Here is a 23632-nt window from a genome sequence, read left to right on the forward strand (position 1 = left end):
TCCAAAGGATGGGGGTACCTGTTAATTTCTACCTAGATCCCCAACAAGTAGCCTTAGGTGGCACCGATCTTTATTTCCTTAAATTGGCAAAGAAATCCAGTCAAGATTGTTGATGTCGAAAGAACTGGATGGTCAGACACTGTGGCGTCTTTATCCTGTTTATTTATCCAATCTAAAGAGAAGAATAGCTATGGCACCCATCTACTTTAGATAGTTCCAGACTTCTCTACTTAGTCTGTGGTACTCAGCCCCTACGCCCATTTGTTCCTACTGAAGATGTAAATCTTTTAAAACAGTTCATGAATATGCAGAGTCCTTCTAGGGTCACATGGTGGAAAAAAAAACCTGGATGTAGAATAATAATATAATATAATCTATAGTGATCCTCCAGCATCAGGGCCCTTTTTGCCAGATGAAGCAGTATAGTGAAAGTGTTGTTGATAGTTTTACTGACAATCTTAAAATTAAGTGTGATCGGGTGCTTTGCTGGTACTTCTCAGAGTAGCAGAAAGCGACTGTAGTAATAGCATAGGCCAGTGATCTAAAGTCAGTGTTGCAGTGTTTCACCTGCTACAGTTGCAATCAAAATGATTCAACCCCCATTGCATTTTAGGTTTATTGGCAAAAGGTAACATTTTTTAGGTCTTTGCAATAAACTAATCACACAAGAACAGTTTTAAATAGTTAAATAAAACTATTACAAGGACTTTATCCAAATTCAACACTAAATCCTACTTTCAATGATTACTGCAGTCTCAAAAATATTTAACCCCCTGAATAGAATTCCTTATAAGAACACACATTTGCAAATCAGGTGTGGTCTCAAGTTCATCTGATGTAACCAATCAAGGGCTTCATTAGTTGCATTAGGTGTGCTTGAGATAGAACACCTCAAATACCTGGACTGCCGACCATGACAATTCATTGCATGTTAGAAATATGGCCAAGTCAAGAGAATTGTCCAAAACGTTCAGAGAAGAGATCATTGCCTTGCACAAATAAGGAAAAGGATACAAAAAGATTTTTTTTTTTAAAGATACAGTTGGATGAAGAGTTTGCAAGTTTAAAGTTAAAGGAACAGTGGCTACACTACCTGGACATGGCAGAAAGAGGAAGCTATCAACGGCTGCCACTAGAATCCTGAGGAGGCACGTGGTCAAAAACCCTCGACAGACAGCAAAAGACCTGCAGCAAGACTTGGTGGCAGCAGGAACTGAGATTTCAGTTTCTACAGTAAGGCGCAACACTGAAGGGCTCCATGTAAGAACCCCAAGACGTACACCACTACTGACCCAAAAGCACAAGAAAAGTCGTCTCCAATCGCTAAAAACTATATAAATAAGCCAAAAAGGTTTTGGGATTCTGTTCTGTGGAGCGATGAAACAAAACTGGAACTTTTCTGGCCTATGGATCAGCAGTATGTCAGGAGGAGGAAGAATTAAGCATACACTGAAAAGAACACCCTGCCTACAGTGAAGCATGGTGGTGGCTCAGTGATGCTCTGGGGCTGCTTTGCTTCCTCTGGCACTGGAAACCTGCAGCATGTGGAGGGCATGGATTCAAGATGGATTCAATCAACTATCAGGAATTCTGGGAGAAAAGGTCATGCCCTCTGTGAGGAAGCTGAAGCTTAGGACCTTCCAACAGGACAACGATCCCAAGCATACCTCAAAGTCCACCAAGGTTTGGTTTCAGAAGAAGTCCTGGAAGATACTAGAGTGGCCATCAGTCGCCTGACTAGAACCCCATTGAAAATCCCTGGTGGGATTTGAAAAAGGCGGTTGCAGCACGCAAACCCAAGAATATTAGTGAGCTTAAGGCCTTTGCCCATGAGGAATGGGCTAAGATTTCTCAAGAACGCTGCCAGAAGCTGGTGTCTGGCTATGCATCACGTTTGCAGCAGGTCATAACAGCAAAAGGGTGCTCTACTAAGTACTGAAGATGCTGTCATGAAGGCGTTGAATAATTTTGAGACTGCAGTAGTCATTAAAAGTGGCACTTTGTGTTGAATTTGGAGAAACCACTTGTAATATTAGTTGTGTTGAGCTATTTAAATTGTTCTTGTTTGATATGTTAATTGCAAACAGCTGCTAGTTTGTTCATTTTGCCAATAAACATAATTTGCAGTGGGGGTTGAATACTTTTGATTGCAACTGTATATAGATGGCTCAGTATTCACACAGTAGGATGCACCTTCATAGGTTGGTTTACCACACATAAACACTGTGCTTAAAGGATTCAAGAGGCTGCTTTCAGTCATTTAAATGTTTCCCTTCATGCATGTAGTAATGTCACTGTAGCAAACATCATGGCTCATTTAGGTAAATGGAGAGGATCCTCTCCAGAGGAAACAGCAGTGACACTATACAATAAGTATATTTACTCAAACAACAGTAACACTGGTCAAATTAGTTCAAAAGTTTATGTTCAGTACCTTCCCATAGTAGGAGATTGCCTCTTTGTATTTCTCGATAATGTCCTCCGGACTCAGGCAGTTCTTTGCTCGTCCAATCTCAGTGCTGGTGTCTGCACTAATGCCATTGGCTGTGAGGGCACCTAGACTCAAAAGAGGACGGTATATCATTAGTCAAGAAAAGACAGCAGGATGAACGTCCAATAGTCTGTTCCACCACGAAATGAAAGGATAACACAGGAGTGAAAACAGGAAAGACATTGCCCTGGCTACCACTGCCACATGCATATCCATAGAAAATTAACGAATAAGACACAAATATAAAGTGTTTAAAATGTTGTTAACAGAGCAGGATGGTAGAACATATCTGAACAGATAACAACAGGTGATGTGTTTATGAAACTATGTGAAATGTTTGTTCCTTTCTAGGTTCTGTCCCCCTTATCGTGTGTTTAAAACTTAACACCTCCCGTTCTCCCTTACACTAGTACTTTGCGATGAATATTCTGAGGCCTCTAAAATATATCTGAGATGTGATCAGAATGTAATCGATGGCTACTGTCCCAGGCAGAGTTAAACTCACACCTGATATATTTCAAGAGCACATTGCATCGCTTGACCAAATCGGATTATAGTATCAAAACCAATTGAGAATGCATCACCTATCAATGTCCATAGCAACAATATGGTGCTATCACTATGACAAATGTGTGAATAATGACATGCTGAATTGCTATTTCTTGGGTCAACTTTACACACGCAACATTTAAAAAAGAATACAAATTAGAGAATAACTGAAGAGAGCTCAATAAAGTTCTTAGGCTGTGAAAGTGAGAGGTTAAGCAATGGTGAGCATTCAACAAGCAGGAAATCAAAGTGTGGTCCAATAATGATGGACTGCCACCTGCTGGTGCTTCAGGAGAGACATGACCGGATATTCTGCTAACAAATTACAAATATTAAATGATTTTTATGTGATCAACAAAAGTAAGGTGAGAGTTGTTAGAATAATGGGGCTTCAATAAAAAAGGCATAGAGGCAACTAAAAGAGTTCATTTTAAGTGTTGTCTTCGACTGTGCAGTCATGTGATCATCAAAACTGATGGTAAGCAAAAACAGGAGAACACTACCTGCTACCGGGAGAAAAGAACATTAATCAATATAAAAACAATAAAATAAACCTTAGGAATCAGGGTGCTGATAATGTAAGATGAAAAATGACATCAAACACAGGGCACATGTGAGCGGAAGCAAACAAGTGACTACAAGGGCTATGTTGGTTAGAAATACCATACCTGGGTCAATGAGAACCTCCTGAGCCCCTACAGACAGAGACAAAGAATGCAGATTCACTCCATGACGCAAGGCGCAATGTTAGCAGTGTTAGTCCCAACAATGAGCTAAATGGCTGCAGCTGTTTTCTTGTAATGTGTGCTCATCAAAAGCCATGACAAACATTTGGTGTGCAATACACTTTGCCAAAACAAAGTTAAAGGTATTTGGGAAGATTTTATTCTGTAGTTGCAGTACAGAGCTGTATCTTTATGAGTGGGTCCTTTTTCACACAAGTCAGTTGCTGTTTATGGAAATTTGCTATTTGTTCTATAAAAAAAAGATGTTAAATTGTATACAGGGGTACAGGATGCTGCTGGTAAACAGCAGGGTCTAGTTTCTAACAAACAGATTAAGTGATATGAGATTGATACATGCTCTTGTTTACTCACCGATACAAAATCCATTTTATGTTGTATTAGAGCCCCATTTTTATTTGCCTCATGCAAGCATGCACACATGCACGCATGCAGAGGTGACGCCATCATCAGATAAGTTAATGGTTTCAGACTATTCAATTGATTCCACTCAGGTGACAATAATTCTCCCAAGATCCACAGCAATGAACCAACAAATGCAAAGAAGAAGAAGAGTGCAAACTAGTAAACATGGATGTAGACTGCAGGCTTGAGATTATTCTAAAAAATTAGCTTTGGATATGTTTAATGTGACAGGAAGACCTCCAGGATACAACCTGTTTTGGAAACATCACTCTGTTTACTTAATGGGAAACTCAACCAGTTACCTTTAACATATGTGCAGTCAATAACATTTTAAAATTAAAAAATTAAGTTAATTCCATCATATGTTATATATGTGTGTGTATGCATATATATACATTGTGTGTGTGTGTGTGTGTGTGTGTGTGTGCGTGCGTGCGTGTGCGTTAATAATTATTATCTTATAATTATGAACAATAATAATAATGTTACTAATTGTGAGGCTGGTAGCACCAACTTGCTGGACTTCTGTTGAATTAAGTCAGTCACTTTAAAGGGGGTAAATACTTGTGCAATCACTCATTTAATATCATATATTTTTAATTAATTTACATTACTTTGTAGAAATGTGTTTCCACTTTGATATTAACAAGGTTTTCTTTGTAAATTTTGTGTCATAATAGCCAAATTAATTCACCATGATTTCATTTATAAAAGGTATAAAAGGGGAAAATATCCAAGGGCTGAGCACTTTTTATAGGCACTATAATTCTCCTCTTACTATCGAATACTTAATTGGTTTCTTGTTCGCTTGGTACAATAATTTTTGCATCTCGATGTGCGCTATGAAACTGTTTGCTGGCTAAATGCTAAATTGGGTTTCATTGTACTAGTATTTTCTGTGTTTAATGACAATACAAGTTTAATCCCGTCTTTAATCTTATCCAATTTTATTGTAAATGTAATTATAAATATATTAGATAAACAAATATCTTGAAAATAACTAAAATAATCAAAATAATTATTAGCTGCAACCCTTGATTATACAGCCCTCAAGTATCATCCAGGCATCATAAAAGCAGCACGTTATCTCTGTTTCTATTTTGGCACAGGATAAATGTCTGCTGATTGACCAGTCAAGATTTATTTTCCCAATAAGTATTGTTATGCACAAAGCAGTGTTAATATCACACCATGTTACTAGCATGTTAGTAACAAACTAGACATATTAGTTGATGTTAAGTTTTCATTTAATTAGCACTCAATAGGGTAAATAAGAGAAGCTTCAGCATTTTAAAAGCTAACATCTTGAACTGCACACAAAGGAAGCAGCTTAGCTGAGCGAAGCTTAGCAATGTTTGAGTTCATGGTCAGCAGTGAATGTTGTCAATCAATCTCAGCTTACTTCTGATATTATTTCATCCAGACCACTGTTTCTATCAGTCTGGTAACAGGGTGACATCATATGCTCACCTGGTCTGTGGCGTTTCCCTGCGTCTGCTGGCTGGGAGATGCTTGGTTTGCGTCCTGCAGTCTTCCCTGCTGTGCCTCCAGGGTAGTGGAATATGACAGAGGCTGAGCACAAACCCTCCAACGCAGCTGGACAGCAAAAATAATACAAGACAAATGGTCCATCTCTACTTTGTTTTCAGTTTGTTTTCTTTCAAAGATTTTACTGATGAAGGAGATTTAAAAGGGTAATTATGTATTTAGGTTAAAAAACACAAACTCTCAAATATCAACTATGGTGATGGTCTCAATAATCCAATATGTCTAAAACTCCAGCAAATACATTTAAAAGACAAATAAAGATAACTTTGACAAAGAAACAAATTCTACCCTTGTAAATCCCAGTTAATACTTTTAGGCCATCATTATCCGGACTTACCACCAAGCCAGAGGAAGTCATTAACGCCCCTGAGCAGCTCCACAGCCATGTGGTAGTGGACCAGGGCATCCTGCAGCATGCCTGCCTGGAGACACAAGTCCCCAACATGCTTCCTCATCCGTCCCTGGCAACGCTTTTTATAATGTCTGAAAGAGAGCAGCGGGAAAAGGGGAGAAAAATGTTTTTAGACAACGGCAGGATGAATGAAGTGGCTCGAATTCTCATGGTTTCTGCCTCTTACAATTGTTTTGATTTGGGATTCATAGAAGGGACTTTTTCTCTCTTTAAACACAGCTCTGACTTTCCGTTATCGTCATTTCTTATGTCAGCAGGGTGCTGGGAGAGTAAACTGAAGTGAATCTTATCAGTCAGCCACAAAGGGGATATATGAGGAGGAAAGCACAAGCGAAAGGGGAGCAACTAAGCAAGGACCGAGTAAGAGCTGACACAGTACAAGCCTGTAGTACAATTACAATGTCAGGGACTCAGGAAGGAGCAGCTTCACCAGGATACAGGGGAAAGGAACTTTTTAGAGGAAAGTCGTGAAGCCCATTGTGGAAAACATTTAAGCACTCTCAGAGACTGGGAAGGTTATGTGGGACAATAACGTGGACCAGCAGGTAAATCAAGGACTCAAGGTGAAATGGAGCCATGTAGAATATTTTCTTAGCTGTATAAAGGCACATGTATTTCAACTATCTATATAAACATACTGCTACTGCTAATGCTCAGTAGACTACTTCTGAACAACTATGAAAAGGTTCTGGCTGAGTATATCTAAAATGAGTGATGAAAGAATTACTACACAATTACAAGGATACCATTACCATATTCATGTATTTCATGAGTAGCTGGAGCACTCTCCCAAGCTGGACAATAATGTAGGCTCTCATGAATAAAGACATGAGCTCAACGTGTCGCTCCAGCTCAGACAGCCAAACAGATGAAATCCCAAACTGCACCTTCCCAGTCGCTGGGATAGATCTCAGCATCATGTACTGCGACAAATTTAGTGGGTTCAATCTATCAGCACCTCCTTTAAAAAGGACCATACCAGGGTTTTTTGCATTTTTTAGAACAAAAATATTATGTATATGCTATTCAATTACAATGTTTAACATTAAGTTTGAACATTTTCAGAGGTGTGTAAGTGGTTTTTGAAAAATGAAGGTGGCTACTGGTTTCAGTTAATCTAAACCAAATGCATGTGTAGTTAGATCTTATAACACTTCATTTAACAAGCCTGCAATTTCCTAAACCTTTCCAATAATTTCCACAAAGTCAACAAGAACATTTAGTAGGTTTTAACTGGAGCTTTTCCTTCAAGGAAATTCCAAGTTTTACTCTAATAAGTACCAAATTACATTGTTCTTAGAAGGAAGCTTCATAGCAATTTACTGGGAAGATATTTATCCATAAAACAAAGCGTTATAAAGTTCATCTCTCTCCCTCATACAACAAAAAAAATGTTTTACATATTTCCTGTTATTGCAAAACAATGTATAATGTGTTGTATAAATCATATTATTACATTTAAATAAAACATAACCAAAAATATGAAGATATTATTTTAAGGCCATCATCCAACAGGAATGAGCACAAATCTTCTTTATCTGCACTGTGATAGAGTCACTTCAAAAAACTAAATGAATGGTTGTATAGAAGATTAAGGGAGTGAAGATGGGAAGGAGTAGCTAGATAAATAGGTAGGTAAAAAATGGCTACCAGGAGGGAAGGAAGGCTGCTAGTTATTAACAATAAACATAATTTGCTGTTGACAAGCAAAAGCACAGAAAAACACAGATGTGGTCCTTTAATTAAACCCTGTGTAAAAAGTGTAAAAATGTCACTTATGAGCCAGGACTGAATAAGTAGTCACTGGGCCTCTGTGTTCTTTATAGTAACAGTGTCAAACACACGATTGCTGAGATAAGATTAAAGTTAATAAACACAATGGACTCTAAGAAAGTAAATCAGGCAAATCAGGCAAATCAGGCAAATCAGGCGTCATCTACTCCGATGAAAGAATATCAATTAGGATATGGTGGGTTGTGATGAGCCGAGATTCATTCATGTGTAATTTAGGTAGTTGCTAGTGTAACTTTTGTGGAGTACACAATTTTGCGAACAGTGGTTACATTTCATCAGCTAGAGGGATATTTTGGGATACAAATCATCTCTTATCTAACATAAATCAACCTTGTTTACAATCAGTTTGTATATTCACTCAAACCTGTGGAAGAGCAATGAGTTTGGCTTGGAGTCATGAGCAAATGCACAACAGCATGGAGGGCTGAGTGTTTCTTTCAGGGCAGAGCTAAAGCTGATGGGATCGATACGGGTTTACTAAACTTAAGTGTCTAACATCTCACCTTTTCACACCCAACAATAAACTCACAGGACAGTATGAGAGAAGAAAAGAAGAAAGACAAATAAACCAATTTAAACAAACCAAAATGAACACAGCAAAAATCAAAAGACAGATTTTTGAGAGGTGAATTTCTGAGCAGGAAAGGCAGACATATAACAAGCAGCCCGACACACAAACAAACATTAACAACTTGCAAATCATGCAGTATAACACATTTACTGACAGCAATGGACATAGAAGTATTCCTTAAGCAGCGTCTAAGTGCTTTTGGGGGTTATGGTGCCGCAAACACAACAACTCACCTGCTATCAGTGTCCAAACCCACAAAGTCCTTCTTCTCAAAGGGAACACAGAGCAGTGGTATCTTGTCTCCCGACTTGTCTGTGGCCCGGTCGAGCCGCTTGGACTCCAAAACAATAAAGATGGACTCCACAAAGTCCTCCACTCTCTTCTCTACATCAGAGCAATCTTCAAAGCTTGGGTAGAAGGCCACATCTGTCCGCTGTTGCTCTGCAATCTCTCCCTGCAGCCCAAACACCAGCAAGCGAGAATCGTACAGCGTGGAACTGTACACCTCCTTCTGGCCATGGAAGCGCTCTGCGGTCTGTGGCCACTCTTTGGCTGGGCCACAGGTGGTGATGGAGATGAGCCCCACCACCTTGCGGTGTGTCTGGAAGTCTCCCCACTCGTTGTTTTCAGGCAGGTAGTGGTGACGGTAGCGGATGTAGAGGAGACGCTGCGAGTCCCTGATGCTCACCTGGCTCACACTGGCGATGCGTTTATAGATCTTGAAGAACTGGTCCTCGGGTACGATGCCGACCGGCTGGACCACCACTAGTACTGTCTGGTGGTCCTCAGCACACTGCAAGTAATCTGGGACACTCATCTTCACATGTGGCTTGAGGACACAGAAACACAAACATTTACTACTCCATTGCTTCATCTATTAACATGCAATAATTTTCTTAATCGTCTTTTAATTACAACTTCATTTCTCTTTTTTTTTCTCTCTGGGGGGAAGGTAGTTGAACTTTTTTTAAATGCTGCATGCACCTCTAATTAAATTTCATTCACCTCCACTATTCTGGTGTGAAGGAATATGTTTAGGGATAAAAATCTCAAAACAAAGCAGGTAATATCTGCATGGAGAGATCATCATAGTATGTGAGAAAATATTTTTTGGTATTTTGTATACTGCTCCTTTAACACTAAAGCATTCACAGTCATAAACTTGATAATGAAGGCTCTGACGAGCACAGGTTGTGTCATTACTGTCAGAGAGGATGACTTGTGCATTCAGTCCTATATTTTTGTGGCTAGGTTATTTCAAATGTGGCCCATTCACAATGTCTGTTACATTAACAACTATGAGCTGTGTCTGTGTTCAGTGTGCCGTGTACACCAAAACAGCTGCTGATGTTTGAATGAAAAAGTGCTACTTGGACCCTCTGATAAACGCACGGTGAAAAGAAATAGATACCAGCGACCCCTTCACGGTCACGTACAGGGGTTTCTAGTTAAATGGAGCGCTACTTTTGCCGAAAACCAAAGAAAAGCACCTGCTTCTGTCTTTGCTAACACATACAAGCTGTGGCAGCTAAAACTGACAGTGGCAGCTAAAACTGACAGCTTTATCATTTTATTACAGTGCTCAAATGTGACGAACACGAGGTTTGCAGCGGAGGGGAAGCCCTGTCATTAGCTTGCATGTCGATAATTCTATTTAAAGAGAAAAACCTTCCGTGAAGCTACACTGTCGTTTCAAAACAAGTGTTGTAGCTAGCTTCGCTTAGCTAGCTAACCTCTGAATTGGCTTCTCGTGACAGTCACACAGTAACAACGCTGACTGAAACAACGAGTTAGCTCCTGAACATATCAGCTCAGTTCGCTCTTTTTGGCTTTCATACTAACGCTATCAACATTTAATGTAATCTCACGTTACCTTAGAAGCAACCTGTCAAGTTTTGCAGCTTCCTTCTTTGGACCAGTGTTTGCAACACCAGGCACCAACACTCAATCAACGTTAAAACTTCCGGTTCACAGTTTCAAAATACAACTCTCATTAGACTATGAAATGTATCTTGAGGTAAGGGGAAGTGAACAACGAATCTCCTGATGAGTGGACAGCTTTATTCTGGATCAGAAGGACCTTGTTTTATGAAATCCAGTCTCAACCAAACATTTCTCAAGAAAAAATATAAATATTCTCTCAAAATCAAGTCGAGTCCAGCTCCGTAAAAGATTAAAAAACATACCAAAGGATAAAGGGTGGATAGAAAATAATGTGAGAATAATTCTGTACAACGCCATTTTTGCCCAAATAAGCACTTTTTCCTTCCACACAAGACGAGGTGCCTCTTTGACGTGAACATGCCACTTGAACTTTCGCTTTTATTTTGACATCCAAATCATTTTCCTGCATTCTTACGTTAGCTTTGCTATTTCTTTATATTTTGGTATTTTCTTCTTCTGCAAAGGTTCTTCTGCAAGTCTAATAATGATACTACAGCTTCACCTGACAAACAAATAAGGTACTGCAGTTGCCTAAAACCTAAACTCCACCAATTTTACACATTATAGTGTTTCTAAGAGTTATGGGGACCTACTCTCCTGATTTACCCTTTACCTGTATAAATGTATATCTAAATGTACTCGGTTCTATTTTTTACATTCACATAATATTCTTCATCATAATCAAATTTACCTTGATTTTCTAATTACTAATTAACATCAAATAACTTTGGTTACATGAATTAGGTCATCAACTAGCTATGCATTTCAATTCAGACTAACAAGCTTGAGGTCTAAAGAAAAACAACCACACTTTTTTAATCATTACACACACACACAACATATTTATAATAAAGCCAGAATTCAGTGGATCAGTAAAAAATTGTAGTTCACATGCTATGAATGTACTGACCCTAGTGATCCACAGTGTTGAAGACATTATCCATGTGACTGTATTGGTAAACAGAATATTCCACTGACTTGCAAAATAAATATGATCCTCTTGCTGGTGAGCACGCGCTCCACATCGTCTAATTCCTCATTTAAATGTGGACTATAAATAAAAGATACAACTTTTAAAGTAAAAGGTTTTGTATCGCTCCGACTGAGGAATCTGAAGAAATACCAAGACAGGTAGGTTCAACTCCATTTTATTTTATTCACCCATAAATCACTTTTCACAATCTTCTTGGAAGACAACTGCATTTTATTCCCTATTTTCTTCATTTTTTGGCCAAGGGGAATTGGTCCAAAAGCAAAGCAGGAGCTCAGAGAGAGACATGGAATGTCTAAATCATGGTTGATAGTGAATATACATCAATAACAGGCAAACAACTACAACCATCAACTTACAAAACAGTGCACAAACATTGTGTGTGGAGGCTGTCATTACTAGGGATCCCAAACCATAACAGCACAGTTGTGAAAGCAGGGAGAGTTTGACAGATGTTACAAGAAAGAGAGGGAAACCATGTTGTTCTCAATTTATAAAAAAAAAAAAAAAAAAAAAGACATGCGACCCAATACATGATTTGTACATTGAGATCGCATAACAGAATCAATGCACATACATAAAAGCACAAGTAAGTGATGCCTTCATTTTTCCCATGTGGTCAGTGTTCCCTAAAGCTAGCCTTAAGACTCCTTTCAGGTCAACTGAAACATACCAGCTTTGACCCTTAAGTCTGTGTTCAGAATGAGACAGGGTTTCAGTGCATAGTCACATTAATGCATCTTTACGCCCAGGACAATCAGCGAAACTGTAACACAAAATAAACAGAGGAAGGAAAAGCTACATGGTTGAAAGCTGTTAGATTCACGTCTTTTCAGACTAATCATTTACAATCAATAAGAAATGCTTCCTTCTAGGTGTTTGCTGTCTTTTTGTTCAGTCGGTCAACAGTACAGGAACAAAGCTTTCAAGTTATATGGATTGTGGAAAACATAGAAGATAGTAGGAAAGTACTAATACTATAGTGAATATCCCCCTGCAAATGTGCATTTCAGATATATATTGGCACCAAATGTGACATTAAGAAATGTGTTCATCTTGCTCCGTTGGATGCTAGAATTAAGCAGCTAACTACTGGAAGTTTTTTTAAGGAATATACCAACCTTTCTAGTAAGTTTGGCCCATTGGTGACCTTTATAACATACCTAAAGAGAATGTTTGATGCCCAAATTAAACATGTTTTGACACCAGCAGTGAAGCCAGGATTTTTTGAAATACTGAAGCCCAAATGCCTCCCCATGAAGACCTAACGTCCTCAGAAAAATTCTGGTGAGGAAATACTGAAGGCTTTCCTGTTGGTCTGTGGAGTCAATTCTAAATACATAAATTACTGGAATCAGCCTACAGAATATCCACCAGGTGTAAGATTAGCCTCTACAGGTTCTTATACTCCCCAAATTCTTGAGGGAAAAAAATATTTATTAGGCGTCCCTTGGTGGCCATATCTAAAATTACATTAACTAAGCGTAACTTACACTGATAGTTACCGGCGACAATATTAACAAAATACTCTTAAGACGTTTGTGAAATTACCTCGTAGCTTATACACCTTTTTTTATTTTCTATAGATTAAAAAAAAAAAAAAAATGATATCAACTGGCTTTATCTTTTTCAGACATTTCCACAACTTAGCCTAAAGGTACCCTGCAGAGTGTTTGACCACTAGTAGCACTGGAGAGAAATGTTTTTACAGGTGGGTCGCTGTTTTGTTGGTATCATGCACACAGCCGACACACACACTCCTTTCACCAGTTTCACACTACTCAGATCCGACAGCAGTAATGTTCAACGAAGTGTAGCAACGTGTTCATAAAGATGGAGAGGAAGAAGACTGCAAGCTAGCAAAACATGGATGTAAACACTGTGCAACGTAAATATATCTTTAGAGATCACCTTTGCAAATGTAAGGAATGATATGCACTCACCAGGTTTTGTATACCTTGAGGACAAGGTCTTTATGTTGAGAATGTAAACGTTTGTTTACAAATAATGCCACAGGGTACGCCTTTAATGTGTCACAGAAAAGAACTAGTTTCTGCTTTCATCAAAGTGATTTGTACATTATCGAAGTAGGTCAGATGAGCACTGGGGTGCCTACAAGGTGACCAATGGACCAAAATTACAAAAAGTTTTCTCGCCCCAAAGAGACATCCTTGAACTGCTATATTTCTTCATTAATTGGGTTTAAGGACACTGAAGTCCTTGCTACTTCCGTGTGCATTTGCATCCATGTGAAGTACAAATAGTGCGCAGTCATGTGCGACATGGGAACTTGAAGGCTACAGAAAAAGACGACACAGTAGTTAAGACTGAGTGATGATGGTCTGTTTGGTCTGCAGAGGATCAGGAAGATTCTGGGTTGAATGTTGTCATCCAGTGGATTAGTTTAATCTCCAGCGATCATGTGGCCACGGCCCAGATTAGTCGCCCTAATTACAGCACATTTAGACGCCTCATTGATTCCTAGCGAGACTAGGAGCACTTAGAAACACTATTCTGTCAGACGGGGAAAAAAGGTCTGAAAGAAATCAAAGGAAGAACAGAACAAACACACAAAAGTATAATAGGTTAAGACTAATTAAAGAGTCTAATGGTGCAGTAGGGGGAATGTGTGTCTTCTGATTAATTGAATACAAGATATTTGGCATCCTTCATCATGGCATTGAAAGTGAGTGGACACTGCCAGTGGTGCAGATAGAGACTGAATAAAGGGCCTCCATTTGGGTAAAGGGTGGATGGGTGGGTGGATTGGTGGTAGTTTGTTTGGGGAATGGGGTCAAGATGGAGCATAACACTCCGCCCTCCTCACGCCAATTTCAGAAATTGTTCCACTGTATCTGCTTCCACCGCCTCTGAAAACATTTCATAGTTCTGTGAGGAGAAAGAGTGTGGATCAGAAAACAAGAAAACAGAAATTCCTTAGTCAACAAAAACATAAACATCCTGACCAACATGCTTTACATTACATAGGTATGCTAAGCAAGTTTGTCTTATTCATGTCTGATGTGATCCTTAAACCTGATTTGGTCAATTGGGAGCAACAGAAACGAGCTGTATCAAAACACTGACAATGTCACCTCTTCATGGATTTTGCAAACTGGTGAACAAATAGTTGAATATTTACACTTCCAGCTGTTATGGAGCAACATTATCAGTCATGTGAAGTCCTGTATTTGCTCACCAGTTGAACGCAAATCCAAAATCCACTACTTTTAGCTCAGTTTTTGGTCTCTACCAGCTGCTGAGTTGACTCTCCTGACTCCTTAGCTGCTAAATGTCCAGCCTGCTACACCAACTATCTTATTAACATAACTTTGCATGTGTGCTATAACTTAGGAGAATAGGGTTCACCATATAAGTGAGTTAAAAGTGGTTCTTTTTTTTAATTATATTTATAAGGCACGTCCCCATCTACTTCAGTTGTTTAGGAGAATGATGCGATGCATTTTTGCTGTGAAACTCCAAAAATGTTTTTAGGACTAACGACTGAATTTTCATTTTTGAGCAAACTTTTCCTTTAAGATACAAATTTTACACCTTCCCAGAAGAGGGGAAAGTCATGACGTGAACACTTAGTACTGTGCTGTACTGTTACAGGTATTTGAAATTCATGGGACAAATATTTTATGCTAGATGGAATCTATCAGTGGCACCACTTCGTTGCTGGTAAACATGGACTTAAACAATGCAGATTTCCAATTGTTTTCATGTTTTATGAGAAAGAAAAGGCACACAAATAATGTATTTTGGGTAGTAATACAGAGTGTAAATATAACTTTTTATGTTTACATGCAGTGTTGTGTTAATGGTGTTATTATTTATAACCAAACGTATGTGCAGTTCAACCATCTAAACCTTAGTGAGTGCTGATAAATGACTAGTTAGTACACACACACAGGTTAACTGTTTCACCCTAAACAACAGTCACAGAGGGCCCTCTAGTCTCCTTCTGTGGCAATGTTTTAATTAAAAACTAGTTTAGTTAAGCTGTAGCCATTTAACAAAGTTGGACCTGAACAAAGTGTCAAATAAAGCATCAAACTAATGATGTAAAAGACAGTGTTGACTTTACACTTGAACTAAGTGACACAACAAGCTGTTAGCATCTTATCTTTTAAGCTTAAAGGAATGTAGGTTAAACCTTTTCTATAGTCAATTTTACTGCCTGTATCATTTAATGATGGATCTGAAGAATTTGTTGCTTATAGCTAAATGTACAACTTGGGTCTGTTGCTAGCACATTTAGCTGTTCTCTTACATAACTAATAACCAATAACAACAAACAGAATGAGAAAAATAGTAGTTGTCAGACACGTATATGTAAAAATTATCTGGTATACCCTAACACAGCTATTAATGCTAGCAAAAAATGGACTGTGTAGTTTACAATATATTTGCAGAAATCTCACTATTTACTACAAACTTTTCACAGCCACCTGTTGAGCCTACAGGGAGGAATGTTTACCATCTAAAATGCAGATGTTTCATGATACTTCTTTCAACTAAAGAGCATAGACGCAATATTTGATGGCTACAAATTAAATATATCAGTATATATTTGTTGTTTACATAAAAGCATGACATTTACATTTTTGATGAGGACACTTAACAGTTGCTTTTGAAAGAACCTTTTTACGGTTAAAATATAAGCTCGCTGGTAGACAATAAATCAAACTAACAAAACCAAACTTCAGCATTTATATACTGCATTTCCTGCTGCTCATCAACAGCTGTCACTTGTGTTGATATTGATATACACCTGTTATGCTAATACAGTCAATGGTTTAACACACATATATTTAAAATTATTTCAAGAATTTCTAAATCAAAACTTTCAAGTGTATGTGCTTTCCTTACCCCACAGTACTGATCTTCATTGAAAAGCTGGGGAGGGACTGCCGTGGGGTCACCTGCTTTGCTTCTCATCTCATCCCGAAGCTCCCCGCCAACAGAGATGTCCACAAGTTCGTACTGGATGCTTTTACTGTCAAGGATTCGTATCATTTCTGCCTGTTGGGACTTCACCTGGAAAGCAACAGCACTCATCAAAAGAACTGCACTCAAGCTCAGCATAACCACTAGGAACCAGGCCATTCATTATAACCTACGCATATTATCTGGATATATCAACATATGCCATCACACCCCAAATCCTGCTTCCGTTGCCTACACTTCTAAAAGAGTAATGGCTGTCATACTGTTAGAGGTTTAGTCCGTGTGATGAATAACAAGCAGGCGAGGGCCATCAAACGACTTTATAGACTGTTCAAATAAACCTTGTAGTTCTATTTCTCCTCAAGTGCAGAGATAAACAGTTAAGACTTTAGCTCAGACACAGTAAAATGATATCATTTAAGTACTTTACTTTTTGAGGCTGTGCTTTAAAAAAAAGCAATGGCTTTATCAGGCTACTGGATGATGAATAATAGACCTGGTGAACTGAATGCTCTGCTATCTTTCTGGCCGACTGAGGAAGTTGGGAGGGGGTGTTTGTAAAAGGGACCACACCTAAGCACAGCACCAACTGGAAACACACAAGCTGGCATTTAGTCCGCCAAACAGAGCTGTTGTAAGGCCAGTGACAAGTCCTTCAAATGAAAAAGGGGAACTTTCTTTTGCTCATTTCACAAGACTGGAAAAGAAAAAAGCTGACTCTGTAGTTTAAAGCTTTTCTGAATCGTGTGAAGAACAAAATTAGGACAGTTGACAATTAATCATACAACTGAATATACTATAAAATATTTTCAAAATGGGGAAGTTATTTAAAATGTGACACACATACATTAATCGTTTTGATGTGTAATACCACTGTAGACATGGCATGCATTAAAAGAGCAACCACTTCTTCCCGGATACATTAAACCGTTATGAAACTGCATGACACAAAGGGATTACATTTTAGTGCGATTATGTGAATACATTTTCATTTTGGAGACAGTGGTCTTTCAATCATTTAAATGAACTGAAACATTTCAACACCAATACAATAAGATATCATAATAAAACTCTTCATAATGGCTAGTATTCAGAAAAATATTATTCCATCAACAGAAGATGAGTGTTTGGTTTTTTTTTTGCCTTTGGCTCTATAATACTTGAATAATACTGAGTAATAATATGAGAACAGAATAACATGTCCATGCAGCAGGCAAGCAGAAAAACAGGATGTCAATGGCACATAACAGATCAGAATCTTCCTCTAAAGTCTTCTACCACAAAAATGAGAAGGTTACCTTGCAGCATGATTGCACATGAAAGGGTTAAAAGCTAATGCACGTCACAAAACTTTTTTCCACTACATGAATTCCTCACAACTAATCGGTACCAGATGTTTGGCGCAGTGCTTTGCCACACACTGTTTTCACAAATGTACTGCCACAAAGGATGTCACACTTTACAACATCTGATTGTTGATGTCTGCAGGCAGTCAACCTCTTCCACTCAACCCTAATAGATTCAGTGGAAACAAATGGCAAAACTTCACTACCATGTCAAGCTACTTAAAAGTATTCTACTTACCAACTAACACTTACACCAACTAATATAAAAGCCTGACTTTTCCTGGATTCAAGGGTGTAGTGGTAAATTCGGCTAACATATAAACTACAAAGCAGCTCTTCCTTAAGTAACCTCTGAGGTTTCTACACCTGGTTTACATGCTAATTTGCCACCAAGCTACAGAAACTGGGACAAGAAGATTGACTGACTGGTGCGCTGAAATTCATTTCAGACGTGCGTTGCTGAGTGCATTTTATGTATGCAGGAACATATACTGTTTGTACGGGGCCTAAACGTTACAATTTCAATTTCAGCAAGGTAGCCTTAAATTGCCAGATTTTTACATGAAGTTTGGCTTACAGTCCTCGATACAGGAAACGAATGCATACGGTCGCCACATTCAGCTACTCCGGCCATCCTTACATACAAAAATGACACTATGACAGTGTCACATGTCAGGGGAAGTGATACGGGTCATTTGATTGAGCATACATTTCCGCAATTAGCTCGCCAATATGCTCGAGAACAAAAAAAAAACCCAAACGTTAAAAAAAAAAACAAGATAAAGGAATTTAGATGCAAGCATTTACCAAGTCGTCGTCCGTGCAAGTCATGTTTTGTTACATTTACGACTGATAACTCTCATCTTCGTTTCGCCTACGACCGGCTAACGCTGACGTTTACTGTTGTAAATGGGCAAGAGCTGAGCAGCATAGGCCCACTGCACTGTTAGTCAGGGGGGAGCTCTTACTGATAGGGTGCTGGGTGTGTCAGACGGACGGAGCATTACTAGCTGCCGCCGTCGGAGCATGCAACACAAACACATCGGTAAGTTTCATGACATTGTGGCCGCTCGACTCACCGTCCGTGAGGCAGTAACGGTGGTGTAGTACAGTTTGATCCCCATTGCCGCAGGTCCTTCCGCTCTCTTTGTGTATCTGCTGCCGAGTGGCTCGCTCTCTCGTTTGCGTCAAGCTGAACCGTTATTGATTAAAAGGTAAGGAAGTTTGGAGACGTCACCTTCAAAATAAAAGACATGCCTGTTCACAGCATATGAGTATGTATGTTGCCCAGTTCTTGGAAACTCGAACCCATAGGAAAAACATTAAGCGGTAAAACATACAATATATCTTTACACAGCAAAGTTATGACTGCAAATGACAACACAAATAAACAAGTTTGCCATTTTTTCTTTCTCCTCAATGTAAATCAATGGCCAGTTTTCAATATGGAAGTGACTGTTCTTGTTAGCAAAATGTCACAGTGATTCGGCCTCCCTGTATGTTAATGATGTATGTCATTGGACGCTGTAGTCATTCCTCCATCTATAGGCCACTGGCCAGGAAGAGATCGACACAGTTCCAGTGTCCGACATGGGGCACAGTTGTCATTTACACTGGAGAAGCTGTAAACATGTCCCCATCACTTATTGAAATTGCAAATTTGTCCCAATCACTTTTTAAAAGCACGATTTGCGCTCCATCAGCACCTGCATTTTGAACTGACTGCTGCAAATTCAGGTGTGAAATCACGATAAAATGCAGTAGTTTTAGTTTTTCATCGTAATATATGTTAACAGCATATACTGTAAATCAATGTTATAGATTGACTGGACTGATTAAATAGCTAGCTAACCACAATGGATTTAACAGAACATTTTTACAATGCAGCTGGCTGAAGTAGTTTCCGATGTCTTCTCTCATTTTCCTCTTGGATATTTCACTTGGACATTGTATTTCCTAAAATGTTGAAGACATTTTGGAAACAAATTTTTTCTTCTGTGTCCATATGTCCCCACCATCACAAAGTGATGCCCTTGGGCAAGGGGATGGAAACTACAGACTTTTTTTGGTTTAAAATTGGATTGAGCATTGTTTCACCTACCTGGACAATTGTCTCTTTCTGAGCCACAGCAAAGGGCTGTATGAACATATCCACTGAATTAAATTAACCTGGAATACCAGTAGCTCCTATAAACCTACATGTGACATTAGATCAAATTTTTTTTGGCAGTATAGGACGATCAGACAAAACAATCTAAAGACATTACTTTGGATTTTAAGATCAGGCCATTTTTTGTATTTCATAAACAAAACAACCAATTGAGTAAATGATTAATTAATTAATCAACAAAAATAATGAGCAACAGGTCCATAGAGGTCAGTTATTAGCAGATCTTCAATTTTGGCTACCTATGGACATGTTTAATATTTGAAACAACAGGAAATGATTTGTTGTGTTGTGCTCAACTTGACTCTACTCTCCTGCAATACTCAGGACAACTTCTCCCTGTGCAGTTTAAAGAGGCAAAGCAGGGCTTTATTCATATTTTTTATTTGAAAGTATGTACTATTTACTCCTAGATCAAACAGCTATCGTTTTAATTTAGAGAAATTAAGGCAGCTGCTTTATTTCCCTGTCTCCCCCCTGTCTCTCTTGGCCTTCATCCCTTCCTTCCTGCTCAAACATTCTGTCCTTTTATCCTTTCCCCTCCTTTCAGGGAATGCCAGACAGTCGCTCTCTCTCTCTCACTCACACACACACACACACACAGATGTCAACATAAACAGTATTTTATCTGCCTCCATGAAGCTGCGTTTGGTAACTGTACCTCACTCACTCTCCTTGCTGTGAACAGTTATAAATGGCTTTCTGTGTGTGTACATGTTTTTGTTACCTATTGGACTCACTGACCATATCAGGACTAATAGTCCTCATGGGGACCAAAGACCGTCCTAATGCAGCAAAATGTGAATTACTAATGTCCTGGTTAAAGTGAAACTCTCGCCAAAAAGCAACTGATGATTGAATATGAGTCAAACCTTTGTGTAAATGCATAATTACGACGAAAGACGCACTTTTAAGATTTACCATAGTTTCGTTTTTGGGCAAGCTAATTTTCAATGGAGTGCAGTAAACTCTGCGTACGCAAACAACGTTCTCAATGTTCGTGTTCATGTGAAGAGACCCTGGTGATACTACAAGCAAAGTTTCATGTTGTGTCGAGCCTTCTCAGTTTGCCCGAAAACGAAACTACGGTAAATCTTAAAAGTGCCTCTTTCGTCGTAATTATGCATTTACACAAAGGTTTGACTCATATTCAATCACAAATAAAGCCTTGGTTGCTTTCCCGACGAGAGCTTCACTTTAAGTTTTGGGGTAAGGCAAGGCCGGACTAACCATATGGGCAACTGGGCAATTGCCCAGGGGCCCACGAACTCTAAAGGGCCAAGGGCAGTGAGGGCACAAGCAAAATATCTGGTTATATCTCGCTTATATGTTAAACTGTCCGCCGGAGCCGTTGCGCTGCACTAATACGGTCTATGCACTGCATATAATCTCTGCTCCTGGCTGCCTGTGACTGTGACCGTGAGCTGAGACCTTCCCCTCATTGGTCAGCCCATATGAGGCAGGTCAAAGGTGACGCCAATCAACGTGCACTGAGCAGGTCGCATGACGTCAAGCGCCCCTACACAACACAACTCAAAAAATGCAAACATGGAGAAGCTAAGTGGGAGCGCTAAATGGAAATTAAAAAAGGAGAAGGATATCAGGAACACAGAAAAACTTAAAATATATACCAAAATAGGGAATTTCTTTACGCTAGTGGTAACTGTTCTGCTAAGGCAGCATCCGTCAACGAGGACAGCTCTGCTAGCCAGGACATTTCTTCACTGCCGGCGCTAGCTAATGTTCACAGCCCTGAGAGCGAAGAGCCCCCGGCAGCATTTTCAACCGACGGCCCGGATTCTGCAGCGACCGTCGAGGGAAGTGGTGATGGGTCTCGAGCTTCAAGAATCTGCACGCACTGTTAGTGCAACACAAAACTACCAGTTTGACACTCAATGTATAAGAAAAAGAAAGATATTTGTAGACGAGTCTGGGGATGATTTAAGGTTGAAACATATTATGTCATCATTGACAGACTTTGTTCGTGCCTATCCAAGCGCACAAATGTGTGTGACTCTTTGGAGTTTTATTTGAGAGGGACTGCAATGATTGTGATGAGCGTGAAAGAGCTGCTAAGCTGTGGTCCACTTATCCGACAGATCTGGATGGTTCCTCGAGAGACGAACTTATTCAGTGCAAGCACTTTGTGCAAAATGAGACTTCACCTGTACAGCTGCTGCAAGCTCTTGAGAGACATGGACTTAAGACAACGTTTCCAAATGTTTATGTTGCACTAAGACTGTCTTTAACCTTGCCAGTGTCTAACTGCGAGGGTGAGAGGTCGTTTTCTTTTTTTAAACGATTTAAAAATGAGCTGAGGACCACAATGTCACAGACACGGCTCTCTGCACTTTCTCTCTTGGCCATCGAACATGAACTTGTGATTTTGAAGATATTGTACACTAGTTTGCACATTCAAAGTCCAGAAAAATGCCAGTGTAAGATGTGTTTGGCAAATGAAATCAAGCATTTCAAATTTAAACATGTGTGACCGGTGTGCTTCTGCGTTGTGTTGGTTTGAATGATGCTGTGACACCGGGACCTCTTTGGAGACGATCTCCGTTTATTCTGACAGAGTGAATAACAAGCAGAACCTCCATGTAAATTGACTGTCCCCTCGAGCTCCTATACAAATAAAATGCAGATAAAGATATCGACAAACCCGGAAGTTAGTTCGGTTTGTCATAACTTTAGGCTAGCAGCTTTCAACTGTTAAAACTGCTATTTTTAAATGCTACTCTGTTGACATGTACACCTTGTTAGGCAGGCACAGACCAGTGGCGGTTCTAGAACAGTTTTAATAGGGGGGCCAGGTCGAGGCCGGCTTTTTTGTTAGGGGGCAGTGGGCACATAAAACCCGGGAAAAAAAGATAAATCCCTCATTCAGACAAAACAGTGTTTACAATTTCAGCAATTTTGATTGGGTAGTAAACTGCTGAGACACTTTATTTCCGCCTTTCCCTTCAAAACAAAATCATTGCAAGAAATCTGTCATTGTATTATTGATGCAGACTCCCTGTCAGGGGGGCCACAGGGGGATCCAGACTAAGAGTTTCGGGGGCACTGGCCCCTGTTGGCCCCCCTAGAACCACCCCTGGAACAGACATAATAGCATTGAGACCAGAAATACATATAATAAAGAGAAACATTAGGATGGTTCAGGATTATCAACTGAATGAAATAATGACACCCACCTCTTCCGCAGGAGAATTGGACAAAAGGGCAGAGGTGGGGGGCGCAGAAAGCATTTATAGTAGTGACCACAGAAGAAGAAATTCAACAGGAGGAGCACAGAGCTACACACACACACACACAGTCTACACATAGCAGATTCGGAGGCATTTTCTTGTCAGGCAGTAACAGATTTTGTGTAATTATATATACATTTCACAGGTTGACCCGGTTACACATGCACTTCCCCATTACTTAGGATTAAAAATGTGTATTTTTCCAGATTATTTAGCATTTCTTCTTGTCTTGTCTAATTGAGAGAAATTGACAGATTTCCAAATGTTTATCTTAACCCTTGCCTGTCTTGTTGAACTGTGATGTGACAGGTTGTTTTCTGTTTTAAAACAAGTTAAAAATGAGTTTAGGAGCAGATGATACTGCATTTCATTTATGTTTTCCTTGTGGTGGCTCCAGGAAAATGCTGTAAATTGTTTATTGTTGTTGAGAGAAAACGGGCAGATTTCAAAATGTTTATATTGCACTATAA

At 39.3% G+C, this 23632-nt stretch overlaps 2 protein-coding genes across 3 annotated transcripts in view; both read right to left on the reverse strand.

Moving 5' to 3' along the window:
* Window positions 1–10513, reverse strand: part of trappc9 (trafficking protein particle complex subunit 9) — a 257722-nt gene extending 247209 nt beyond the window's left edge. The window contains exons 1-6 of one of the 2 annotated variants that reach the window (XM_030412356.1): window positions 10387–10513; window positions 8747–9342; window positions 6074–6219; window positions 5659–5784; window positions 3709–3735; window positions 2435–2556 (exon numbers count right to left, since the gene is read on the reverse strand). In XM_030412356.1, the coding sequence (XP_030268216.1) occupies window positions 2435–2556; window positions 3709–3735; window positions 5659–5784; window positions 6074–6219; window positions 8747–9330 (1005 nt within the window). In that variant the 5' untranslated portion in view covers window positions 9331–9342; window positions 10387–10513. The remainder of the gene's footprint in view (window positions 1–2434; window positions 2557–3708; window positions 3736–5658; window positions 5785–6073; window positions 6220–8746; window positions 9343–10386) is intronic. The other variant, XM_030412357.1, reaches the window with a different exon arrangement.
* Window positions 10514–11589: 1076 nt separating this feature from the next.
* On the reverse strand, window positions 11590–18970 carry sh3bgrl3 (SH3 domain binding glutamate-rich protein like 3). The gene is made up of 3 exons (XM_030412569.1): window positions 18827–18970; window positions 16324–16491; window positions 11590–14337 (listed from the first exon to the last, which is right to left on the reverse strand). Exons 1-3 carry the CDS (start codon window positions 18869–18871, stop codon window positions 14272–14274), a joined length of 279 nt encoding a protein of 92 aa, XP_030268429.1. The 5' UTR covers window positions 18872–18970; the 3' UTR covers window positions 11590–14271.
* Between the last annotated feature and the right edge of the window lie 4662 nt (window positions 18971–23632).

The sequence above is a fragment of the Sparus aurata genome, chromosome 3 (genome assembly GCF_900880675.1).
Source record: "Sparus aurata chromosome 3, fSpaAur1.1, whole genome shotgun sequence".
NCBI classification, from domain to species: domain Eukaryota; kingdom Metazoa; phylum Chordata; class Actinopteri; order Spariformes; family Sparidae; genus Sparus; species Sparus aurata.

Excerpts from the sequence above, each read along its gene's own strand:
- sh3bgrl3 (XM_030412569.1), bottom strand. The coding sequence starts at position 18,871 with ATGGGGATCAAACTGTACTACACCACCGTTACTGCCTCACGGACG. Across the intron at positions 16,492-18,826 it reads CCGTTACTGCCTCACGGACG|GTGAAGTCCCAACAGGCAGA; the intron begins GTGAGTCGAGCG and ends GTTGCTTTCCAG. Across the intron at positions 14,338-16,323 it reads ATGAAGATCAGTACTGTGGG|AACTATGAAATGTTTTCAGA; the intron begins GTAAGGAAAGCA and ends TTCTCCTCACAG.